This window comes from Phasianus colchicus, chromosome 9, assembly GCF_987193195.1.
Source record: "Phasianus colchicus chromosome 9, bPhaCol1.hap1.1, whole genome shotgun sequence".
Taxonomy (NCBI): domain Eukaryota; kingdom Metazoa; phylum Chordata; class Aves; order Galliformes; family Phasianidae; genus Phasianus; species Phasianus colchicus.
Genome location: NC_143444.1, coordinates 11014331 through 11030866, shown reverse-complemented (window position 1 = coordinate 11030866; position 16536 = coordinate 11014331). Strand labels below are relative to the sequence as shown.

Below are 16536 nucleotides of genomic sequence, written 5' to 3'. Positions count from 1 at the left end.
GATTCCCCAAGTTGTTTAAAGAAGACTCACCCTGTCTCTGCCGTCATCCCAGGCTAAGTTTCAGACATACTTATGGAGAAAGCTAGAAGCAGATGAGGCGAAATACACTGATAATCAAATTACCTACAGGCTTTTTAATTCTTGACTCAGTATGCCACCAAAGCCAGCCTACTTCAGGATGAAAATGTAAATAAAAGTAACAGGGATCAATGCAGAATAGTCAAGATGCAAGTAAGTACAATCACTTGGGTGGATGAAATGTAAGCACAATTACAGAATGTAAACAAATTTACAAAAAATGGTTAAATTTGAACAAAATCATCCAATAGTATAAAGAAAATTAATTAGCAAATTCCAGCAGAGAGAACTATCTAAGCTACAAAGCACAATAAAGCAGGAAACTCCGGGAAAACTTGAGTCAAATCACTGGATTTGTTGAAGGAGAGTTCATTTCTCCAGCTGGACTCAGTCACGTCATTTCCATCTATCCAACTATTCCTGCATTGTAAAGAGACAGAAGGGGAAATAGAGATCATCAAGGCTGACATATTTTCACGTTTCCCGAGAGCAGTGAAAAGCAGTTGCCAACCATGCTCCCAGCTTGTATTCAATTCCCCAGGTCCCTTGGAACAGGAGCAGCTCCTCCATGACAGACATAGACTCGTATGGGATTAAGGGAAGGCCCCTGAATCTGACCCTCTTTTTACAGTCCTTCTTGGCTATTGCCTACAGTTCTTTTACAGCCCCGTGCCCTCCCACATGAACCACTTACATGTGCACTGAGGGTACTCAATTACTCCATCCAGACACTGTGGGTTAAATTTCTCTGGTCTTGAAACTGCCTTATAAAACCATTTGCATGTAAAGGAAATACGTTCCTTAGAGCGATAGGTGTAAGGCTTATTCCATTCTAGTTTAATGTTGTTCCTTTCCATTTCTGACTCAAGCACTCTGCAGTCCCCTGGAAAACAAAAAACTCCACTAACAACGTGAAGTATTCTCATGATTTGCCTGTAGATCTCACACTGGAAGCCAAGTCTCTGAAGATGTTGGTACCAATTGAGTGCCTCGAACACCTATTCTGCTTCCCTTTTGTGAAACATAGTGCAGACTATGAAGGATAAAAGCTCATTTCATACTCTTTAGCAATGATCCAGTAAAGCCTGCTCAGGGAAACTGTAGAAGGGGACAAGCACAGATTTCCCTGCTGAGAAGCCTACAAAGGCTTGCAATGGGCATCAGCTGCTGTCTCTACACATATCAGAACATGGTATGAGCGGAGAGGAGCTGGAAAGGCCATAGAGGTACAAAGGGGGCACAGCATGGCAGCAACAGAGACCCAGGAGAGAAGCTCTCTGGAGCAAAACCCTGCCTAAACAGGCAGGCTTCGGAGAGACTGCAGTGAAATGGTTTCCGTCCTCCCACGGTCAGGGAAACAATTTCAGGGATATCACTTTCAGAGAACTCATGAGCTCTTCAGTATTCTCTGGAACTAGACAGGCAGTCACAGAACAAATAACCCTAGCGAGCAGCTTGGTGATCCCCTTCCTCTCTGATACTCCTGTCAGCAGCATCTTGGGAAACCCAACCCACCACAACACCTTCCTAAAGGCTTTCCTTTCAGTTTCTGCACTAAATATGCAAAAAAACAGCAGCCAAACAATGGCAAATGGAGAAGACTTACTTCCTGGATTGCACCGTGGATATTTAAATGTGCCATTAGTACATTGTACTCTGAACGGAGAAGATGCTGGGTCTTTCACATTTCCTATTTTACAATCAAATTCAATAAAATCACCCGATTTGGAATACAGCTTTTTCTCTTCCCTCCATTTCAGCTCAATGTTGTTATTGTACATATCTTCTTCAGCTGCCGTACAGGCCACTGGGAAAAGGCAAGAAAACATCGTCATCAATTCATACAGATGCACCACATGTAATCCTTTTCTCCCTACAGAGGTTCTTCACAACATAAAATGCTTCCAGGACTTTGCTTTTTGCAACAAGAGAGATATCTTCATCAAAAATGAAGGGAAAAAAAGATGATGGTTGAGTCACCGTGCAGTGCTGCGGAGAGGCCGTTTCACTCTGAGAGTCACACGGGGCAAGGGGGAAGCAGAGACTGGGGTAAGGGAACTCAGCAGGCAGCATTCAACTTCCCTGCATCTTTTTTTTCAGAATCCTCCTCTCCCTTGTCCCAGCACTTCTTTAAATTCATTTTCTCACGGTCACGTCACCCTTGGATTTACTGCATTCAGACAGAGCCAACCTCCCCAGCGCAGCCTGCAGACCGTGGCAGTGTTCTCAGCGCGGGAGCCCAGCACACTGATGGAGATCTCCTCACATGGGCAGTTCAGCCAAACTCCCCTCCTTCTGGATCTGTGAGTGAGAGGAGGCAGGGAGAGGCTGCAGGCAGCAGAGGGGACCACACAAGCTGACAATGAGAGGAAATTCCTTCTGGACAAAAGAAAGACTCATTGCTGTCAGCCACAGCACAAGTGCTGTTTCACAAGTGAAGCGCATAGGAAACACCTTCAGGATCTGAGAAAAAGTCAGCGTGAGCAGTCACATAGCTCTTGTAGCAAGTAACAGTAACAAAGCAGCACATGCTTTAAACCTACCTAAACAAACTGGTGGATTTGTCCACTGCCCGTTAATACATCTGATCTGCTGAGATCCTTCCAGGATGTAGAGATCAGGGCATTTATATTTCAGAGTTTCACCTTGTGAGTATTCTGACTTCGGGAAGGAAAGAATATCTCCATTTTCAATATCTGGAGGTGGACCACATTTCCCACTCCTTCCTGAAAGAACATTAACACTCAGAGTGAAATGCATCAGAGCTTAATTGCAGGAGCGGCCTAGCCTCGAATACTTTGGGAAACTAAGCCCGTACTTAGAGAGACTCAGAGGAAAGCAGAGAAAATTGCCACCTTGACACCAAATATCTGGCAGATGGAGAAGAGCGAGAGTTTCTCATTTTTCCACTGCCGGGACTCATAACTACCAGTTCATCCACATTTCATCTCTGGAGCATTTGCTGCTTTCTGCAAGACTTTCTCTGGTCCTACACAATAGCGCAGGATGTTTGGCACAGCTCTTTCTGCAGAACTGGATGCCCACCAGCTCTCTGTACTGTCTGAGCAGGGACAAGCGTGAATCTGTCTGTAAACTAGAACAAACGACACTGGACCGTACAATTTCAGTTAATGGTGGGGCAGGCCTTGGGCTCTGGGGAGTCCTTAAGTGTCAGGTGCATTGCATTGCACTTGCTTGCAGCTCAGAGACTGAAATTTGAAGAAGTAAATATCACTGAGCCAGCTTGATGGCAGTCTCACCGACAGGCTACTGGATGGAAAGACAGGAAAAGTACCTTTGCACATGGGCAGCACTGTCCAGGTCCCATTCTGACAACTTATGGTGGAAGCTCCAATCATACGAAAACCTTCCCAGCACTCATATTGAGCTGTCTCCCCAGGCAAATACCTTGACTTCTTAACACCTTGAACTTTACCACCAGCGATTTCTGGAGGAGGTCCACACCTCATATCTGAAAAGAGATACTTCTACAGTCGCAGTTATAGTCATTGAGGTGTTCCCCTATGCCGATTTTAGGTAAGGGAATCGATATCATTACTCCCCAGCTCACACAATTTCTGTCCAGAGCTTCTAATGCCTTCACAAAAAAATTTTCATATTTTCCTCCTGGCCGCAAGATCGTACCGGGGTAAAACACTGTGAACACCAGGAACGTGGGCAGGAGCGTTACTTCAAATGACAGCAGCAGCAGAACGCTTATTTGTGGTCTCTCAGGAGACGGCAGTGTCAGTGAGAGAGTCTAAAAGAAGCCAGCATTTCTGTAGCTACACCTTATGGCACAAAGGTTCTTTTAGTTAGGCCACAGCCCTCCCCAGAGAACCCTGGCATTTCTGAAAAATCACAGATGTAGCAGCCAAGCTGGTCCTCTGATGAACTGCAGAGCTCTGCTCTGGAAGAAGTCGTCAGCCTGCACTGCACGGTCAGGTATGTCCTGAGGACAGCACATTCTCTTTTCGTGGGAACCCTCTTGCCATTTCAAGACTCTAGCAGATCTGCAGTTTTTACATCCCGAGATTCTAGTGGAAACTCTATCAGTTAGAGCTGACCCTCAGAAAAAATGGCTGGATCTCTCCCCCACTACCTCCATTCAGATAGTTATATTTTTCTAGAGAAGGCCAATAACACAGTGTCTTCTGGGGAATAACTGGTATCATAGTGGAAAAAGAAAAATCATCACATTTTTAATGCCCTTTTTCTTTAAGGTGTTTCTGCTTTCAATGAAAATATACACAGTATTTCCAGAAGCAGTAAGTTCAAGTGCTGTGCAAGAAAGCAGTAGTAGGTATAAAGCTGCAGTACAGAATTAAAATATAAAGTTTTCAAGTATTTAGGTAAACAGACCCACTCCTCTATACTAAGGGGCAAGATGAAAGCACAAATTCCTACCTTTGCAAGTTGGTGTTTGCGACCAGTGTCCATTTGTACAAGTGACATAATTTACACCCGTAATCTGGAAATTGCTGTCACATTCATACTGTACCCGAGCACCGGGCAGATACCTCTGCTGTTGAGCGCTGATAATATTAGCGCTATGAATTTCAGGTGGGGCTTCACAGCTAACATCTGAGAAGAGAGGCACATTTCAGAATACTTCGGCAATAATGTGATGACCGTAGAACATTGCGTTCAGAGGCAGCGTTATTCACAATGAGGACAGGCAGCTTGCATAAGGCTGGTTGTTTTTCACAGGTAGGAAAGAAAGGTACCGTGGTCTTTATTCTGCAGTGCTTCACCTGACAATATTCTTTTTGCCTAAAGTGACCGAAAAGCGGAAGGGAGATGTAGAGATTAGCTGAACATGCAGGCTGGTGCTCTACAGCGTGGTGCACCAAAGGACCGGAGAGTGTTTTCTTTAATATTTTGAAGGTAACTTTCATAATGAAAGTCACATTCCTAGTGATGTAAAAATAAATACGTTAGCTTACCAGTTATCCCTTTGCATTTAGCACCCTTTCCTCCATAACTTTCTATCTGTTAGATCTAAGAAATGAGTTAAGTTGTGTCTACTAGCTTCAGCCCAGAAGGGGAAAAGGTTTCAGTTCTGCTTGATGGTTCTCAGGAACCAGACAAAAGGTGCTGTCGCATCCCATTCAAATCAAGCCAATGACTGACACTATTGTTTTGACTCGCTTGTATGCGTGGGTGGGTATTATTTTAGTGAATGTCTTAAAAGACTAAAAAAATTACAGACTTTAGAAATAGAACACGCACCTTCACATAACGGTGGTCTTGACCAATTTCCTTTTCTGCAAATAATTTCTGGGAGACCAACAGCCTCGAATCCTTCATCACACTGGTAGCGAATTGTTTCGCCAGGCTCATACACTTCCTTGTTTCTGCCTTCAATTGCAGAATTGGGAACATTTGGAATACTTCCACATGACATTTCTGAAAAGATATGCAAACCTGATTCTTATGGTAATATGATACACACAGAATGAGATTATTTTTCTGACCAAACAGATGGTTTTTCTAACCAGCACAGTCAATAACTACCAGCAGATTTTGTACAAAAGAGAGCATGCAGAAACTTCCATGTTAGTCCCCTAAATAGGCATACACTTTAGTTACTGTAAAGATTTAGATCCTCTTCCTATCAATGCTAGAAAAGTTTGGTAAAGGCTTCTGTCCCTTACTACACGGAACGGAAGCGATATCCATTGCTGAAGCATCAAAGCAACTCCCAGTCACTGGTGGACTCTGTAGAAAACAGGTCCTTGTGTGATAAGGACGTGCCCATGATTTACCTGGTAGAGACAAACACTGAACAAAGATTGCAAAAATACCACAGGAATACTTCCAATACTAAAATGTTGTTACTAATCAACTCCAGTTTAAAAGTATTTCAAATTCACTGCTGAACACATTTCAGGAAAAGTATTGTTTGATGTTACCTGAACACATAGGAGATGAACTCCAGTTTCCCATTGAACAGCTTATCTCTGATGGTCCTTCTAACTCAAATCCAGAATGACAAATGAACTTCACCACAGCACCAGCTAGATAAATTGTTTTCCCTTCTTTTTCCACTTTTAAGTTTTGAGTTACCAGCCTGAAATCATCAGCATATTCTATAAGTTGTGGTGCTGAACAGGGTTTTTCTGTAAAAAAAAGAAGATAAGCAATAAGAGAAAGCAATTAATATTCCAAAGATATATGCAGTCTAAAACTGAAAAGAAATTCGAAATGAAAATGAAGTGTCTTGAAAGACAGATAAATAAATATATACAATTCACAAAGCAAAACTCCTTTCCTTTCTCCTTCCTACAAGGTTTTTTTTTGTCTTTTGATTTGAACCAATTTAGAGCCATATGCCGCTTCACACAAAGAAGATACAGTTAAAACTTTGTAACAAGAACAGGTTAAAAAGCATAAGCAGAGAAACAAAAGAAACTGTCACATTTTGGGATACTCAAGGTGAGTTTCTAGAATTTTAACTAAATTAAGTTAGTCCACAACTCACAAAATTGTACCAATATCCTGGAGATTTTCTTGCCGAAGCGGGGGAAAAAAATGGAGAGCATCAGAGCTTACTAAGAACTATAACCTACTTTCCCAGACATACAATGGATCAAACATCTACTAAGCCTTCCTGAGTCAAGATTGTCCTCATACTTTATTCACTTGCAGAGTGAACATAAATTATTCAGTTACCAGTAAATTAGATTTATTAATTGATGCATCAAGTTGAAAGCACACATTTCTACTCAATTCTACAAGACAAAGGATCTAATTATAATCAAACTTCCCGTTCAGCAACTGAGACTGAAAATTTTATTGCAGTAATATTTATTTTATGAACAGCTCAAACATTTTTCTCTATTTTTCTCCATATCTGCCACTTATCAGCAGAAGTGGAAACTCACATGCAAGAAAAAAGGAGAAAAAGAAAAAAACAACACAAAGCACCAAAATTTATCAGTTTAAAGATACAGACTCACTCGGCACGTTGTGCACATGAGTCACTGTCTTGCACCTAATTAGTCCTGTATTTCCATTTCCTATCCAATTCTGAAGACACTTTCTTCTATCTCTTAATGAACTCCTGCTTGTAAGAGATTATCTGTATAGCTAATATTTTAACTGTTGGCCTACAGATTCCTCAGCATATGAAGCACAAATACAGGCTAAGTGGAGAACAGATTGAGAGCAGCCCTGAAGAGAAGTATTGGAGGTGCTGGTTAATGAAAAACTTGGCAACGTGTGCTTAAAGTCCAGAAAGCCAACAGTATTCTGTGCTGCATCAAAAGAAGCGTGGCCAGCAGCTTGATGGAGGTGATTGTCCTGCTCTACTCTCCTACCATGAGAGCCCACTGCATTCAGACCTGAGCCCCCAGAACAAAAAGGACACGAACATGTTGGAGCAGGTCCAGAGGAGGCCACGAGGATAATCAGAGGGTTGCCGCATCTCCTGTGAAGACAGGCTGAAGGAATTGGGCTTGTTCAGCCTGGAGAAGGCTCCGGGGAGTTCTCAGTATGGCCTTCCAATTCTTAGAGGGGGCTACAGAAGAGCTGGGGAAGGGCTCTTTATCAGAGAATGGAGAGATAATGAAAGAGTGGTAATGGCTTTAAACTAAAAGAGGGGAAATTTAGATCAGACATTAGAAAAAAATTCTTTATAATAGAGGTGATGAGGTACTGTACAGGTTGCTCGGAGAAGCAGTGGGTGCCCTATCCTCAGTAATGCTGAAGGCCAGGCTGGATGTGGCTTTGGGGAACCTGATTTAGTGGGTGATATCTCTGCCCGTAGCACGGGGTTAAAACTCGGTGATTATTAAGATCCCTTCCAACAAAAAACATTCTGTGATTCCTTAGGACAGACGTACAAAGTTACGTCATATTATTTATACTTGTATTACAAGAAGGAGACACAAAAAATAGAAGAAAAAAACAAGAAAAAAAAAAACAGAAAAAAAAGAAAGTGCTACCAGTCAATCCAAAATTCTCAATTGATTCACCAGGACACAATTCAAAAGCCCCTGCTCAACACTGACACTCCACTCTGAAGTACACTACACGAATAAACACACAGCTCTTGAGGAATTGCCTGAAAATGTTATGTGCCGTCCCAGATAAGTCTGTCTGAATACAAAGGCCTACTGCTTAACAGTTGATTAACTGCATTTCTTTTTTTTAAACCAAGTTACATTCCATTATCTGTACAATTACCTGTTTGTGACAGTCCTAACAAAAACAACAGCATCTTTTTGCTAATGATGACTGCAAGCACACAGCACAGAAGTTGATAATAAAATAAAGAGAAAAACAAACACTACTGACCAACACAGTGTGGTGGTGACTGCCATTTCCCATTGATACATGTTATTTCATTTGCACCGATGAGATGGAAACCCTCCAGACATGAAAAAGCTATTTTACTCCCATACTTGTAATTTCTTCCGATTGGAATCTTCTTAGCATTAGGCAGCTGAGGTGGAGGTGGGCATGTATCTAAAGGTATGAATTCATTTCATAACAGAACAGAAGATGAAGTGTAACAGTTCATCATAGATTGCAGTAGTAACCAACAGCTAAGAAACACTGGCAATAGACATCTCTTCAGTAGCTGTCTCAAGCTTTAATTAGTACCACGATCATTTTGCTCTGCTTGAAAAACACTAGAGCTGCTCTCAGATGCTTTCAACATGTTTTCACAGAAAGCGTGCTCAGAAAAATGCACAGCATGAGTGTCTTTTTCTATATCAAAATTGCCTTCCTATCATAAACTGGTAGCCTCTTTTTTCCGTTACAGAGGGGAAGAGAGGGGAGGGGGAGAGGGAGAAGGAAAAAGAAAACTCAGCAATAGAAGATCTTTGAACTTTTCTCACGTCGAAAGTGACAGTGACAATGGTTCCATTGTCAGAGTAGATGCTATTAAGTCTGCTTCACTAAATAGAGTTTCTAAATTTAATTTGCTGTTCAAATGATTTCCTTAATTAGTTCACATGATTATGTAATTATATATACATACATATATGCACATATATACACATAAGAATGTAAGCATCTCTGTTACTGATCAGTGGCACAGAGATGCTAAGAATCTTCAATAATGAGCAATTACCATGCCTACAAAAAAGAATAAATTGTATGCAAATCTAAAATCATACCTGTACACTGAATCTCTGGAGACCATTTTCCGGACACACAAGTTGCCTGTTTATCTTGTCCATCAGATGGATTACATTTATATGTTAACTGCAGCCCAGTCCCCTTCGCCTTCCTGAGAGTACTAGTGCGTACAACCACAATACCCTCTGGAGGTACACACTGATTAAGTGGGGCTGAAGAAAATCAACACAAGCAGTTAAAGAATAGATTTGGTTCAGATAATACGTATGTATGCATTCGTAACAAAGAAGTCATCATTTTCCTAATACTTATCCATATGAAAGTGGTTTTTTTTTTGTTTGTGTGTTTTTTGTTTTTTGTTTAACTATTGTGGTTTGAAGTAACTCTTAAGATTCCTTAAGAGGTGGAGCACCTCTTCTATGAAGAAAGATTGAGGGAACTGGGCTTGTTTAGCTTGGAGAAGAGAAGGCTCCTGGAAGCAGTGTGTGAAAGCTAAGCAGATTGTGTTTTGTGCCAGATACGGTCCTCAAAATAATTGTAAATAAAGTTACAATGTATCCAAATCATCAATAAATAAAAAATCACTTCTAAAGAAAGGGAGAACTAATAATATAATATCATAAATCAATATGATACCTAATAATACTTCTAATACATAATAATACTACAGTACTAATAATATCGTATCGATCTTTGTTAAAGTCCCAGAGTAATTTATGACAGCCAAGACACTTTCTTATACAATATCACATTTTATCACTTTTTTTTTCTAATAAACAAAATTACTGACTCCAATGCATCTTTTCTTCTTAAGGCAGAAGGTTTGTTTTAGATAACTTGCTTTTAGAAGTTTATACACTGTGAAACTGTATGAGAAAAAAAAGAGAGAAAACTATTGACCAGAAATGGACTAATCTACATAAAAATGACAAGGATAAGGTAAAACCAGCACACTGAGGCTATTAATACTATTTCTAATTTCCAGAGATATAAATCTTCATTTAATTAACACAACACACATGTGACTTTTTTGCTGGTACGTCTGAAGTTTCTGAAGGGTCCTTATTGCTGGGGTACACAGGAGGATGAGTACAAAACTACTGCTGTAGGGTCACTGTACGTGAAGGGCATGTGGTGCAGCCATATTGGATTTTAATCACTGTGTAACCATCCATTCCCTTCCCCAAAACTACTCAGAATGTTTACAAATTTGTAGCTCCCTAGTCTTTCCAGGATGAAGGATATGTTATGTTGACGTTTAAAGGAGGAGGAGATGAAAAAAAAACATTTAGTTGAGATGTGAGAAATTATAGTATCTCAAGCTACATATTGATTCCCGAAGTCCTTGGAACCATGACTATAACAGTGTTAACTCATAACTGAAATATTACAGAAATATGGAAGAAGATTACCGTTACAAAGAGGTGAAGGCTTCCATTCCCCATTAAGACATTTTGTTCTCATTCTGCTAGTATTCCCAGAGCCTTGCTTACATCCATAGGTTACTTCATCGCCATGAGAAAACTGGTCTTGATCTTGCTGGTGAAGAACAACATTCGAGATAGAAGAAGGTGATCCACATGGCATTTTGTCTTCTGTTGAAAAGAACAGAAATATTCCACAAAGTATTGATGTCACATATGAGTGTCCAAAAGAACTTAATTATCTATTTTGCATTTGGTGAGTAAAACCTGCTCCCATTAATTGAACGTCTTGAATAACCTTCTGGGGTACATCTTTAATTTAGTCAGTCGACTTTTCATCACTGAGATAACTCCAGGGCGTACTCCATGAGTCATTTTGGCTAAGATTAATTTCCTGAACAGTTTTACAAAGATACATGGATCCTAAAGTGTAAGAAAACCTACCGTTAATCCAACTCACCTGGATCCTTCATTCTGGTCAATCAAAAATTACATTCAATCATACACCTACACATTCGTAATGTACACTTTCAATTAGCATTACTACCAGAACTGTCTAATATCACTTAGAATTGGGTAGAGGGCTGCAGAGTTGTCTCCTCTGTGTGATAACTGTAATTCGTGCTGTGGGCTGCCATCATTGCCATGCGAGGGACAGCGAAGGTTAGTGGCTTGCAAAGACGAGTGCAGTGTATGAGCAGTCCTCGTGAGGAAGGAAAAGGGGATGTAAATAGAACAGACGCACAAAACTATCTTCTGCTGGAGGAAAGGGAAGACCCAGGGCAAGCTCAGAAATTGGACTTGAAAAGTTCTGCACTCAAGCTTGGATCACACTTCTCAGCTTGTGCACAAAACCTGTTCCCTGCAGATCAAGTATTGAAAAAATGTGAGCAGTCATACAGTTTTTAAACATCAGTGACTCTCTTGGAAGATGTGTCAGAATCCAGAAACCAGAGATTGCCGGATTTCCCAAGGGAGTTGCAAGACTTTCGAGACCTCTGTCAATACTGAAGAAGTTTGCTAATGGATTCAAGCTCCATTTCTAAGGAAAGATATCCATGTGATGGCACATCCCTCTCTGCCTGTTTCCAGACCTCCACCACTGTTAGTTTCAGAATCTCCTGAACAGTTCAATAAAATAGACACTTGTGGAAGCGATTATGTTCTCACAAGCTCTGTGAAAAACGGGCAGCTGTATCAGAGGAATCCTTCACTGAAGAAGTTTCCACAACAGCTACACGAGGTTTTTCTTGTTTTTACTGTAGAAGCATTTTTTTTTTTTTCTAGTGAACAGATGGCTATAGCTGATTCACTTCACATTTGATTATCTTTATATTGCATTGCCATAGTTTTATATACATAGTAGAAAGTAGATTACCAATGCAAGAAGGAGGAGATGACCACTGCCCATCCAAACATTCTATTTCCTTTGATCCAACCAATTTAAATTGAATGTCACATTCATATTCCATTCTGTTCCCATGTGGATACCATTCCAGAAAGCTGTCAGTAACATTTCCATTGGTGATTTCAGGTGGAGGTCCACAGTCTCTGGGATTCTCTGAAATCAAGAGATCAAAAATATACACTGCAATCAGGACTATTAGCACACTTACATCCTAAGTGCAACAACAACAACAAATTTATTACTTAAAATTAAAAAAGAGATATAGAAAAGGTTAAGCAGGTCATTATTTTATGCCTGTGACTGTTCAGATACATGCCACATGGGGTGGAGAGATGAGCTACCCTGGCTCAATCTTCTCTCTTACTTTTGTGCACCATCAGTTTCCAGCTACGGTAAAATAAGCGGTTCACGAAATCAATCCATTTTTAATGGAAGAAAAACCTTACATGGGCATTGACTCCACATACCTGTGTTACAGTATTCTCACAGAAAAAAAAGAAATATTCTACAAGAAACAATGACACGTTATTCATCCACACAGTGCTATGTACTGTATATTAAAGGAATTCACATCTGATGGAGTGAACGCCTGCCAAGAGAGCTTAATATGTTTTGAGCTAAAGAGTCAACTACATAAAAAACACTTGTTTTCAAATGCAAAAAAGTGAGTGAAAAGAAGAATGAGGGCATGAAAGGCAACAACATAAATGACTGAGTAAGCAGGAAGGAAGAGGGATGAGAAATTTGAAATGCCCTTGTCATTTTGATCTTTCTCATGGAAAGCATGGTCTAAAAAAAATAATTTTCAGATTCCACCAAGTTGTGCCCTGTCATCAGCATGGTGAGAAGAGTCGGGGTATATATCTTCCCTTCTGCAGGAAACTGTTAATCCTACAGGATGAAATTGAGGAAATTTGTAGTAAAAAACTTTCACTGAGTTTCTTTCCCTTAGGTTCAGCTGTGTGTCATCTCCAAAATCATTTTCCCCCCTTAAATGTCACATGATCAGAGAAAATAGCACAGAAAAAAGTCTGATGAGTATCAGTGTTAGGCAGTGGCAAAAGTTATTTAGGGTGCAGGAAGAGATGGCTGTACTCAAATCATTTCTGGCAGCCATATCGCACCCTATTTATATGCCTTTTTGGATAAGCAGTATTTTACACTTAATAATCTGAGTGAAGTTTTGCGCAAACCATCTAAGTGAAGCTAACAGAATAAAGGCAACAAGAAAAACATGTGGCCTGGTTACCAGACAGATATTCTAGACACGTTCCATGTTTTGACATGCTGAAAAGCAAACGCTGAAAATTCAGCTGTTCGGTTTCTTCCACATAAAACAGCAGAACACTAACAAATGATCTGAGGAAGACCAGTGCTCGCCCTTTTAGAGATGACAATGCAATAATTGTTCCTGGGTGTGAGACTGACTTATAGAAGGTGCCCTCAAAAGTCTTCAGTACTGAAGTATTTGCATACATATCCTATCACAATAAAGTCAACAGAGGAATTACCTTTACATGTTGGCGGTGATGGAAACCATCCAAAGTAATAGCACTGAGCAGAAGCAGGGCCCACTCTTACATAATTACTTACACAGCTGAATTTCACAACATCTCCATTGTAGAATCTGTTGTTTGCAGGATGAACAACTGTATTGGACAGTACTGGCAGTTCACATTCTATTGCTGTGAAGAAAGAATATTTCACGGTATATTGCAAAACCTACAAAAATATACGAGCTACTACTAATGGAAAAGTGAGAAACAAGAAACTAAATATACAGAAACACATATCTGACAAAACAAGCATGGAGACAATGACAAGAAACTTGCCTCCCTGTTACATTAATTGATTGGATATCAGGAAAATACACCGCTTTTGGGACGATCAATCTAGACTTTGCAGCTGATAAGACCCTGAGGTAGGGGGACCCCAGATAAGGAGCAGTGTGGAAATCAGCACAGCTATGCAAGTCCATGAAGGGACATGCAAAGGGAAGTAGGAGCAAAGGAAACAACAAGTGGGATAAACAGAAAAAGGCATTAAAGGTATCAAGTAAGCAACTGTGTAGGTCAGTATGCTCACTTAGTTCAGCCCTGAACCTGACATCCATAGTCCACCCTGTCATCTTTTATCTTCTTATTAGATCTTTTCTTGTCTATCTTACTTCATACTCTCACTTTCTATTCTATGTGTTTGCATGCACCAAGGTCTGGGTGCAAGCTACTGGTGAGACATGTATATGTGTGAGTGAAAAATTGTTGCCAGCTCCTTAAATCAGACCAAGGGAGTAGGCACTCCTGGCTTCAGGTGCCAGCTATCGCAGCCAGTGGGAGTCTTTAAATTCCAGCTACTGTGGCATCCCAAAAACCAACTACTAGAGGAACACTGGTGTGAGGGAGGCAAGCGAAAGCATGCATGCTTGAGAACCCAGAGTGCTGCATTTGTGCCTTTACTGGTAAACTTCTGTCTCTTTCAGCTGGCGAGGAGGAAAAAAGAGGACATAGCTGGTCTATGTTTATGTATGTTTCACTTGAGTTCTGTATGTAAGCGCTGTAGAAGGCAGCCTCCTGTCTGTGGCATCCTGTGTGGCTATGTCAGAGCCCCGTGTCTGTGAGCTTTTGGGGTTTGTGCTCAGCTTCGTTAGTAGTTGAACCCACTAAGATGGAAGTGACAGCTGCAGCCCTTGGGTCTGGGCAGAGGCACCCTCGCCCTGGGAGGCTGGGCTGCACTCCAGCAGCCAGGGAGGAGAGGAGCTGGGTCAGAGAGGAGGGAGGAGGCAGCCACACTCTTATCATCACTTAACACCGATTAGAACAAAAGCACAGGAATGAATAAAGCTTCACAGTGTGTGTACAGTTACAACGGTTAGTGAGTACAAATGTGTTTACCGACACATTGCGGTGCTGGCTTCCATTCACCATTTACATCACACCTGGTAGTACCAGTTGGCATGTTATCTGCAGTCTGATATTGCTCATGACACGCATACTCAAGTGTATCTCCAGGCAGGTATATATTTTTCCCTGTCCTGTCAGTCAAAACGTGACTTTGTGGTGTTCTACAGGATTCTGTAAAATGAAACAGAGTTAGTACATTTGGCGATCCTGAAATTTGCTCTTTGGAGCCATCATTTCTGTATTGCAGCATGTGCTGGTTCTACGGAATGACTGGGGATATTTAAAACATTGCAAGTTCTGCAATGTCAGCACATAAATGTAAAATTTCACGGGTAGTGTATTCACATAATATCTGTTGTATTCATCTTCCTTTTCTTCTACTATTTCTTCTTATTTTAATGATGTGATATCAAATAGTTTTACCTATTTTGCCCATGAACATTTGTGAGGGCATCAGAAAATAAACAAACAAACAAAATTCTGGGTAAACAGAGTCTGAAACTAAAGTATAAGACAAAATTTTAGCTAGAGTTGGTCAACATGGTAAACCTTAGCATCGTAACCCTGGAAGGTCAATTATCTTCTTTTTTATCCTATATTCCTGTTCAGGAGAGGATAGAACTTCTAAGAGAAAGTCAAAACAAGAATGTGAAAGTATTTTCATGAGAAAGCATTTCAGTCTTTTTTTTAAAAACGTAGTTTCTAGCCTCAGGGTAGAAAGTACAGCCTAATCTTTTTTTATGCACAATGATAATATCTCTTCAAATAATGAAACATGTTTCTCACTAGTCTGCTCACTTTTAAATGAAGTTCTTGGCATGATCCCTTGGCTGACAGGCATTTCTTCATAAATTGTCCCTGACAAGTGTGAAAGGTGTTCATCTTCTTGTCAACAAGATGGAAGAACTGGGATTAAGTTTGTGTGTATGCACCTTGTATCAGCTAAAATCACTGGAAAGGTCAATGAAACATACTTCATGCCATTGAGGGTTGAAAAAGGTAGCTCACCTAGAAGACAGGAGACGCTTTTTCCTGCTTACTCACTTTTGCTTTCTCTCTATTTCTTGGAGCCTCAGAAAAGTTCCTCTCTGGAGGCTCAGTCCTCTTTTTGACTCCTCTGCCATTCAGTAAGAAAACTATACCAGTATAGATGAAGAAAATCAGAATACGTAGGAAATCTCATTTTTACCAGTGGCAGCAGCAGGGAACTCTGAAGCCTGTGTGCTACTCACGGATGCACTTTGGAGGCGGAAACCAGCCATTCTTTTGACATTGTATCTGTCCTGTTCCTTGTCCTTCTGGAGTTACAAAGTTTTTGTAACAAATATAGGTGACTGTTTCCCCTATATCAAATGTCGCCTTTCTCTGCCGGAAATAGCCGTTCCTCAGACCAACATACTGGCATGTTGCTGAAAGAGAAAGACAGAATTCCTTCTCATTGCTAAATGACATACACGTAATATCTAGAATAAGGAGGACAAATGAAGACAGCACAGTGGGATTTAGAACATTTTTAAGAGCATGATTGTTTCTGCCTCTGCATTTAGGTCCCTTCCTGTGATCCAACCAAAGCGTGAAAAGTCAGAATTCAGTGTTAGCAACTGGTGCAAGGCTGGGCAGGGATTTCATTTGT

At 40.6% G+C, this 16536-nt stretch overlaps 1 protein-coding gene across 1 annotated transcript in view; it reads right to left on the bottom strand.

The window, feature by feature from the left end:
• Positions 1 to 114: 114 nt before the first annotated feature.
• The window catches only part of CFH (complement factor H), a 33060-nt gene continuing 16638 nt past the window's right edge, over positions 115 to 16536 (bottom strand). Inside the window, exons 10-24 of the mRNA XM_031595797.2 lie at positions 16136 to 16312; positions 14895 to 15074; positions 13515 to 13688; positions 11974 to 12156; positions 10584 to 10766; positions 9210 to 9383; positions 8380 to 8550; positions 5994 to 6200; positions 5311 to 5487; positions 4486 to 4662; positions 3374 to 3550; positions 2622 to 2804; positions 1685 to 1885; positions 773 to 961; positions 115 to 498 (exon numbers count right to left, since the gene is read on the bottom strand). Of these exons, the coding sequence (XP_031451657.2) occupies positions 497 to 498; positions 773 to 961; positions 1685 to 1885; positions 2622 to 2804; positions 3374 to 3550; positions 4486 to 4662; positions 5311 to 5487; positions 5994 to 6200; positions 8380 to 8550; positions 9210 to 9383; positions 10584 to 10766; positions 11974 to 12156; positions 13515 to 13688; positions 14895 to 15074; positions 16136 to 16312 (2555 nt within the window). The 3' untranslated portion in view covers positions 115 to 496. The remainder of the gene's footprint in view (positions 499 to 772; positions 962 to 1684; positions 1886 to 2621; positions 2805 to 3373; positions 3551 to 4485; positions 4663 to 5310; positions 5488 to 5993; positions 6201 to 8379; positions 8551 to 9209; positions 9384 to 10583; positions 10767 to 11973; positions 12157 to 13514; positions 13689 to 14894; positions 15075 to 16135; positions 16313 to 16536) is intronic.